This window comes from Mustelus asterias, chromosome 17 (assembly GCF_964213995.1).
Source record: "Mustelus asterias chromosome 17, sMusAst1.hap1.1, whole genome shotgun sequence".
Taxonomy (NCBI): Eukaryota; Metazoa; Chordata; class Chondrichthyes; order Carcharhiniformes; family Triakidae; genus Mustelus; species Mustelus asterias.
Window position 1 is genome coordinate 84,506,754 of NC_135817.1, and position 9,351 is coordinate 84,516,104.

General features: G+C 49.1%; 1 protein-coding gene across 1 annotated transcript; it reads left to right on the forward strand.

Annotated features, from left to right (window-relative positions):
• Nucleotides 1–210: 210 nt before the first annotated feature.
• Nucleotides 211–8,120, forward strand: LOC144506214 (lysozyme C-1-like). Its single transcript, XM_078232075.1, has 5 exons — nt 211–232; nt 2,209–2,399; nt 4,423–4,569; nt 5,981–6,059; nt 7,579–8,120. Exons 2-5 carry the CDS (start codon nt 2,246–2,248, stop codon nt 7,643–7,645), a joined length of 447 nt encoding a protein of 148 aa, XP_078088201.1. The 5' UTR covers nt 211–232; nt 2,209–2,245; the 3' UTR covers nt 7,646–8,120.
• Nucleotides 8,121–9,351: the final 1,231 nt, after the last annotated feature.

Genomic DNA, 9,351 nt, shown 5'->3' on the forward strand with positions numbered 1-9,351 from the left:
TAGGATGTCCTATTCTGGAGCACAAGGCCTCAGTACTATTGTTGGAATATTGCTCAGCCTTTACCTTTCGAAATGTTCCAGTAACCATTTCTTGATATCACGCGGAGCAAATCAAATTGGCTGAAAACTGACATCTGTGACACTGGGGACCTCCAGGGCCTTATCCTTTGCAGTGATGTTCTGGCCTCCTCCACCATTGAGGATGGGGATATTTGTGTAGCCTGCTCCTCCGGTGAGTTGTTTAACTGTCTGCCATCATTCATGGCCAGATATGGCAGACTACAGTGCTTAGGTCTGACATCTCATTTCTGGTATGCCTGGTGCCATCCCTGGCATGCCTTCCTGCACTCTTCATTGATGCAGGGCTGACCCTCTGGATTAGTAGTAATGGTAGAGTGGAGGATATGCCAGGCCATGAGGTTGCAGATGTGGTTGAGGACAATTCTGCTGCTGCTGATTGCTCATGGTGCGTTACACAATGGAGGCCATCCTCAATACGAAGACAGGACTTTGTCTCCACAGGGACTGTGTGGTGGACACTCTTACCAATATTGTCATGGACAGATTCATTTGTGGCAGGCATGTTGGTAAGGGTAAGGTCAAATATATTTTTTCCTCTTATTGGTTCCCTCACCATGAGCCTCAGACCAGTCTAGTAGCTACATCCTTGAGGAGCTGGCCATCTCGGTCTATTGACTATACTGTAACACTCTTGGTGATGGATATTGAAGCCACCATCTGGAGTACATTGTGCACCATTGACACCCTCAGTCATTCTCCAAGTTGGTGTTCAACATGGAGGATTGATTAGCTGCGAGGTTCTGGGGAAATGGGGCGGAGTGAGTCAGGTGGGGAGCGAGTTTGGTGAGGGGGAATGGGGTGCTCTAATCAACAGGCGGTTTCCTTGCCCATGTTACCTGTTTCTTGCACTCTCTTTTCATGCAAGGGTACACTTCTAGATCAGACACTTCACCTGAAAGGTTTCAGTTCCTCGAGCTCACTGGGTAGCACTCTTAACTCTTCAGTCTTTTGTTTAATTGGTACTCTAGGGAATTGAAGGTAACCTGGTGCAGTACCGAGGGACTATTGTTATTGTCTGAGGTACAGACAAGCTTTAACCTGACACATCTGCTGCTCTTTCTAATGAATTGATAATTAGCCATTGGCCATCAATGACACCGGGTATTTCTCTCCGTTAGAGAGAAGTGGCAGAGTTGGAGGTGGAACAGGAGAATGTGAAGAGATGGGAAGAGCAGGAAGAAGCAGTTGCAACCTAGCCAGCCCCTTTTCCCTTGGACACTATCCTTGTCCCTTGGGCGGCGCGGTGGCACAATGGTTAGCACTGCTGTCTCACAGCGGCAGGGATCCGGGTTCGATTCCCAGCTTGTGTGACTGCCTATGTGGAGTCTGCACATTCTCCCCGTGTCTGCGTGGGTTTCCTCTGGGTGCTCCGGTTTCCGACCACATTCCAAAAATGTATCGATCAGGTTGATTGGCCACGTCAAATTGTCCCGTAATGTCAGGGGCATTAGGAGGGTAAATAAGTGGGGTTATGGGGGTAGGGCCTGGGTGCAAACTTGATGGCCTCCTTCTGCACTCTAGGTTCTGTGATTCTATGACTACATGAGTGAACAGTTGAAGAGAGCACAGGCCTGAGGGGCTGAATGACTCCTTCTCTTCCTCTGTTCCTTTGTTTATTCATATATTAAGAGTGGTTGATCTGAGCAATGTAGTGAAAGCAACCCACCCCTGCACCCCTCCCACCCCCCCCCCCCACCACCCCAGCCCCCCATCACCCGGTGCATCTCAATCTGATTGTTATTAAATCAGTGAGTGGCACAGTGGTTAGCAATGCTGCCTCACAGCACCAGGGACCCGGGTTCAATTCCCGGCTTGGGTCACTGTCTGTGCGGAGTCTGCACATTCTCCCCGTGTCTGCGTGGGATTCCTCCGGGTGCTCTGGTTTCCTCCCACAGTCCAAAGATGTGCGGGGGTTAGGTTGATTGGCCGTGCTAAATTGCCCTTGGATGTCACGGGGGCCAAGCTAGGGTAAATGCATGAGGTAATGGGGATAGGGTCTGGGTGGGATTGTGGTCAGTGCAGACTCGATGGGCTGAATGGCCTCCTTTTATACTTTAGGATTCTATGATTCTATGACACCATCACATCCAAAAAGCATTTTCTTTCTTTTGTTTCATCCCATTTGAGGAATTTTGTGAGCTGAACATTCCTGCATGAGGGCAGAATGGATTCCAGACCCGAGGCTGTGCCAATGAAAATTTTCCTCGTCTTCAGTCTCCTGCTTCAGGCCACAAGTGGAAGAATCTTTACCAAGTGTGAACTGGCTCAGATCTTCAAGAATAGTGAACTGAAGGGCCATCCCCAGAGCTTGGCTAGCTGTGAGTCTCACTGTGTCAGTACTATTAACAAAGCCAAGAGTACTTGAATATTCCCACTGTATCACCGGGAGCTTCCACTTTGACCACATTCCCTCCCACAAAGGCGATAATTTAAGGTCACAGGTTTCTGTCAGTGGGTTGGAGAGTAAATGCAATGTGTGGTGTGGGGTCGGTCTGTACAGATCACAAAGTCCAGAGTTCCAGCACATTCAGCTTGGGTCACGTGACTGAACAATATCCCAGGAAATGTGAGGGGGGATAAAGGGGAAAGAGCTGGAAACAGTCTTTTCTCCAATTTTCTGCAACTCCAAGGCTTGGAGAATGTGGGAGTGTTAATGCCCCCGCAGGAAGGTCCAGCAGGCAACCTGGTGCAAATTGGGTACATTAGCCGCAGTCCCAAACCCATTACATGACTCCGTCCCCCCACCCCACCATCACTCACACGCCAATTACTGATCCCTGCCAACACTGGGGTTTTCCCCCCCTTTGGGGAAACCAAACCAGTGAAACTGGAAACCTGGCCTCCCATTGCAGGCCACCCCTCCAAAATATCCCCTCCTCTACATGCTTCCCCCCGCCCCCCGCCCCCCGCTTCCCCATCCGCCCCAAGGACCTCAGCCACCAAGCCCCTCACCAGGGCCTGCCAAGCAGACCCCGACAGAATCCTGGACTAACTTTCGGGACGGCCTACAACACTTCAGCAATGTCTGCTGGGACAAAGCAAAGTAGAGTAAAGTTTATTCATTAGTGTCACAATAGGCTTACATTAATACTGCAATGAAGTTACTGTGAAAATCCCCTAGTCGCCACACTCTGGCGCCTGTTCAGGTACACTGAGGGAGAATTTAGCATGTCCAATGCACCCTAACCAGCATGTCTTTCGGACTGTGGGAGGAAACCGGAGCACCCGGAGGAAACCCACGCAGACACGGGGAAAACGTGCAAACTCCGCACAATGACCCAAGCTGGGAATCGAACCTGTGTCCCTGGCGCTGTGAGGCAGCAGTGCTAACCACTGTGCCACCATGCCGCCCAAGTGACCATTTGAATGGCCAGCCATTATTGGAGATGGCTCTTCCTCCCCAATGAGGGGGTGAAAGCTCTGCCTCAAGGCAATAAAAGGCCACTCCGTAACAGCATTGTAAATTGTCTGTGAGAGAGAGAGAAATGGGGAACAGCACAAGAGAGAGAAAGGAGGATGGAGAAAGACTCTTAACATAGCTTCATCAAAACTAAGAGGAATAGCTTAATGACAAGGGCAATAGAGGGAAGGAGAAAAAACATGAAATAATCTCCAGTCGTGCACACCCTGCTACCACAGATCAGCCAAATCTCCATTCACAGCAGCGGGGCTGGAGAATTCCAGCTGTGGGCGAGGCTGGAAAATTCTGGCCAAAGTATCTGCTAAAAGATATCTTGTGCCTGTTGCATCGTCTCGAGTTCTGAGGTGGCGATGCACATAGGCCAGAGATCCAGAATTAACATCCCGCCAAATTATAAAATTTAACTGCGCCAACTTGTACAGAGCAGCTGGATCAATTTATGGGGTGGAAAAGTGTGGAGGGATATGTTGATGGTGTGAGATGAAGTGGCCAAGGTGGCTCAGATGGAGCTTAAACACCAGCACAGAACTGTCAGGCTGAACGGCCTATGCCTGAGCTATAAGGTATTTTGCTGGAATGTTGCACAAGTAGAAGGAATTCGCCGATCGCTCTGAGGGAGAGAATCTGCTGCCCAGGCTTGCTCCTCATGTGACTTCACACAACATGTGATTCATCTGAATTATATAAAAAATACTCCGCAATCACTTTGTAACAGCAAACTGGGCAGGAAGTGAGGTTGCCAACTCTGGCTCGATGTACCGCTGGAGATTTCATCACATGACCTTCCACCCTTTCTATTCTCCAACCCCAAAAAAACAATGCAGTTTTGTCAGCCTCAAAGAACAAAGGTTCAACAAGAGAAAAACTGATGTCGGTGCAATATCACCACCAATATTGTTCTTGTGCTGTTTTAATTTTAGGGGTATGCTTGGCTGAAAATGAAAGTAGCTTCAACACAGAAGCAAAAACAACGACTAAATATGGGATCTTCCAGATTGGCAGCCCCTTATGGTGTGACGATGGTAGTTCCAATCCCGGCTACAGTCAATGTGGGATCAGCTGTAGCAGTAAGTCAACCAGCGCTATATTGATTGTGCAGGTTATTTTAGCTATCAGTGGCCAGCTGTGGCTCCGTGAGTAACACTCACAATCTCTGAATCATGAGAGCGTCGGTCCAGGTCCATTTTGAGAGGGTTGAACACAAACTTCAGGCTGACATTTTCTGGTGCAGCGCAGCAGGAGTGCGACACTGTTGGAGGCGCTGACCTTTGGGCCGAATGTTAAACTGAGGCCCTGTCTGGCGTCAAAGATCCCACGGCCGCCGTTTTGAAGGTGAGCCAGGGAGTTATCTCTCGCGCCCGGGGTGAATCTTCCTCCCTGAACGAACATCACTGAACAAAGGAGTGCTCAGGTCACTATACCATTGCTTTTTGTGGGAGTTTGTTGTTTGTGTATTGACTGCTAAAGTTTCTATATCGCAGTATGTCTACACTTCATTTCATTGCTGTAAAGCATTTGGAAATACTCTGATAATGTGATATAAAAATTTAGGAGATGAAATCCCGTCTTCACATTAAGGATAACTTCCACCATGTTGTGTGGCCCGGATGAGGTGCTAACTGGGATAGATTTCTTTAAAGTTTATTGAAGTTTATTTGTTAGTGTCACAAGTAGGCTTACATTAACACTGCAATGAAGTTACTGTGAAAATCCCCTAGTCGCCACACTCCGGCGCCTGTTCGGGTACACTGAGGGAGAATTTAGCATGGCCAATGCACCCTAACCAACACGTCTTTCAGACTGTGGGGGGAAACCTACACAGACATGGGGAGAATGTGCAAACTCTGCACAGGCAGTGACCCAAGCTGGGAATCGAACCCGGGTCCCTGGATCTGTGAGGCAGCAGTGCTAACCACTGTGTCACCGTGGAGAAAGGCATCTGGAATCTTACCTTGTACAAAGAATGATGGATGTGGTTGTTAAAGATCAATCATCACTGTCTTAGTTCTTTAGGTTCCGAAGCCCAACCATCTTCAACTGCATCATGAATGACCTTCCCTCCATCATAAGGTCTGAAGTGGGGATGTTTGCTGATGGTTGCATAATGTTCAGCACCATTTGCGACTCCTCAGACACTGAGACAGTCCATGTCCACGTGTAGCAAGGCCAAGACAACATTCAATTACTGGCCAGAGAATGGCCACCTCCAGTAAGAGAGAATCTAACCAACTTCTCTTGACCTGAAATGGCATTATTGCCATTGGGTCTCCCACTATCAGCATCCTGGGGGTTACCATTAATCAGACACAGAACTGGGCCCATCCATATAAATACTGTGGCCACAAGAATAGTTCAGAGGCTGGGAATTCTGCAAAGAGTAACTCACCTCCTGACTCCACACCTAACACATTAGTTGGCGCACTGGTATCCCTGCTGTAATGGTGGAACTCTGACAGGTTGTGTTATTCTCTGTTATAGGTTTGTTGGACAATAATCTCACTGACGATATTAAGTGTGCCATTACTGTATCTCTGGCCCGTCCTGGAATGTTCATGTGGTATGTTGATCGCTGTTATATTCTTTCAGCTCTCGCTAACTGTTACAGTTCAAAATGATGGACAAAATGGATTTAAGTGGAGCCTCGCGGTGCAGGGTCAAGGATCAGAATAATATCGTGGGGGAAAACAATGTAAAAGAAAATCAAATAAGAAGCGAAAGTAGTGGCATTAACACTCAGGGTTCAGAATTTTAGATCAGGAAATGAGCAGGCTGATAAGAAGCTCCAGGACTTTGGGGAATGAATTAGCAGAAAATGGCAACTTGATAAGACATGATTGGCATAAACCATTGCTCCGTTGTGGCGCTGAGTCGGAAGGCAGAGCAGCCAATCCCAGATGGAGGGGTTGCTGGAGGTGCCATCAAATGACCATTGCCCCCACACAGCTCCAGCTGTGTTCCTGCCTTTTCCCCGTTCTCCTGTCTCACTGCCTTCCTACAACCACTAGACAAGCGTTAAAGTTAATTTATTAGTCACAAGTTAGGCTTACATTAACACTGCAATGAAGTTGCTGTGAAATTCCCCTAGTTGTCACACTCAGACGCTTGTTCGGGTCACTGCACCTAACCAGCATGTCTTTCGGACTGTGGGAGAAAAACGGAGCAACCGAAGGAAACCCACGCAGACACGGGGAGAATGTGCAATCTCCACTCAGACAGTGACACGGTACGGTACGGTACGGTGGGCGGCACGGTAGCACAGTGGTTTGGGCGGCACGGTAGCACAGTAGTTAGCACTGCTTCTTCACAGCTCCAGGGTCCCGGGTTCGATTCCCGGCTCGGGTCACTGTCTGTGTGGAGTTTGCACATTCTCCTCGTGTCTGCGTGGGTTTCCTCCGAGTGCTCCGGTTTCCTCCCACAGTCCAAAGATGTGCGGGTTAGGTTGATTGGCCAGGTTAAAAATTGCCCCTTAGAGTCCTGGGATGCGTAGGTTAGAGGGATTAGCGGGTAAATTAGCGGGTAAAAAAAAAGGGATTAGCGGGTAGGGCCTGGGTGGGATTGTGGTCGGTGCAGACTCGATGGGCCGAATGGCCTCCTTCTGCACTGTAGGGTTTCTATGATTCTATGAAAGCCAGGAATCGAACGCAGGTCCCTGGCGCTGTGAGGCAGCAGTGCTAATCACTGTGCCACCGTGCTGCCCCGGCTCTTTGCGTTAAGGTTGCCCTCCTTCGTGTTGTGTGGCATCACCGCAATGTTAAATAGGATAGACTTTGAACAGAGATTTAGCAACTCAAATCTGGGCATCCATGAGGCATTGTGGGCCATCAGCAGCAGCAGAATTGTCATAAACCATAAATTGCAACTTCACAGCCCGGTATATCTCCCACTCCACCATCGCTATCAAGTCAGGATCAATCCTGGTTCGCTGACGATTGCAGGAGGATAACCAGACAGGAGGGTTCCACAAATATCCGCATTCTCAATGTTGGGGAGACCAGCACATCAGTGCAAACCATAAGGCAGAAGCATCTTCAGACCTGGCCCCTGTCCTTCATTTCTGACACTGTTTTCCTTTGCAGGCCTGCCTGGAGAAAGAAATGCAGCAAACTTGATCTCAGTCACTTTCTGGATGATTGCAAACTCTAAAGATGGAAGACCCTTCACTCAGCATTCTGCTCTGCACTCCTCCTATCACAGCATGAGACTCCTTTAACCATTCAGCTTTGCATTTCTGGGACAATCACACCTCATCAACCTGTCCTTACCAGTAGTCAGGCCCCTGGGATCGCACTCTACTCCTTTAGCTGGAGTGGCTGGGGTGAAGGGGTGACTCATTGTTAGGAGTTGTGACCTTCCTTACCTGATCACCGTTTGGAGGGAGGGACCTGATCCTGGAGATACCCATTCCAAGCATCCGTGTGAATCATCATCCAATGTGAATCCCAAGGATAAGTACCATGGCGTTCCCGAATCTGTTCCCTCTCTCCCTGCAGAGTGTGAGGGGATTGGGTCGGACTCTGAGCAGCTTTTTAAAGTTTAAAGTTTATTTATTCATCACGAGTAAGGCTTACACTAACACTGCAATGAAGTTGCTGTGTAATTCCCCTAGTCGCCACACTCCAGCGCCTGTTCAGGTCAATGCACCTAACCAGCACGTCTTTCAAACTGTGGGAGGAAACTGGAGCTCCCGGAGGAAACCCACGCAGACACGGGGAGAACGTGCAAACTCCACACAGACAGTCACCCAAGCTGGGAATCGAACTCGGGTCCCTGGTGCTGTGAGGCAGCAGTGCTAACCACTGTGCCACCATGCAGACCTATGTGCCTTCAATGTCTCTGGGCTGTAGAGGGTAAAAATAAAGCAATGGACTGGATCTGCTGCAGTGAATCTGAAACCCAATCAACAATGTAGTACTCTCAGTGTCAGAGACTGGCTCCAAATCCTCCCATTCAGTCCAGAGTTTCAATGAATGATCATTACACGCTGTGGATTGTGATGGGGAGGGACAGAGAGAGTTACCATGTGAAGTGTTAACTTGTCCCAACCTTCCAACAACTCCCTTCATTGCTTCCATTCTGCTTCTGTAACGCTTCAAGCTCCAGCTTTGTGGGGAGTTATTTGACAATTTTTACCCACAAGAGTTAGCAAATAAATAAACGCAGCAACACAAGCTAAACAGTCGGTGTCTGGAACATTCTTTCAACAACAACAACAAGCTGCCTTTGCAGGGTGGGCAGGATTCCTTGGCTGGATGCTTTCCAAGACCGGAAATTCCTGCCTGAGCTCAACGGACCTTTTTATGGTCTGCTGAACTTCTGTCCCGCCCATTCCCACAGCAGGCAGCAATGGGAGAATTTTGGCCAGCGAAACAGAGTCAATGGCTGGGATTTTTCCTTGCCCTATCTATGGTGTGTCTTCAGGCAGCAGAGGCTCCTCATCTCCATTGGCCGCCAGTGGGGTCTCCCGGTCCCACCACTGTCTATGATGTTTTGTGTGACTTGCCCATCCCGCTGAGAGAAGGCGTCTTCAGCTGGACCGGAAGATCCAGTGGGAAGGGCCAAAAAATGCGGCCCAATGTTTCATGTCGATGATCCTTCTTCTGATCTGGGGAAAATTAGAAACACAATTGGTGTCACCTGGGTCGATGGGGGCCGGGGGGGGGGGGGGGGGGGGGGGGGGCGGGCGGGCAGCGGTGAGGGAATGAAGAAAATAAAGGTCCATGAGGGGGTTGGAAGATGGAAGACATTAACTGGCAAAGGGAATGGTGATGGGACCAATGTAGAAACAGAAGCTGAATCTCAAAGTGGTTCGAATGACAGATTAATGAACAGATGTCCTCGATAAGAAAAAC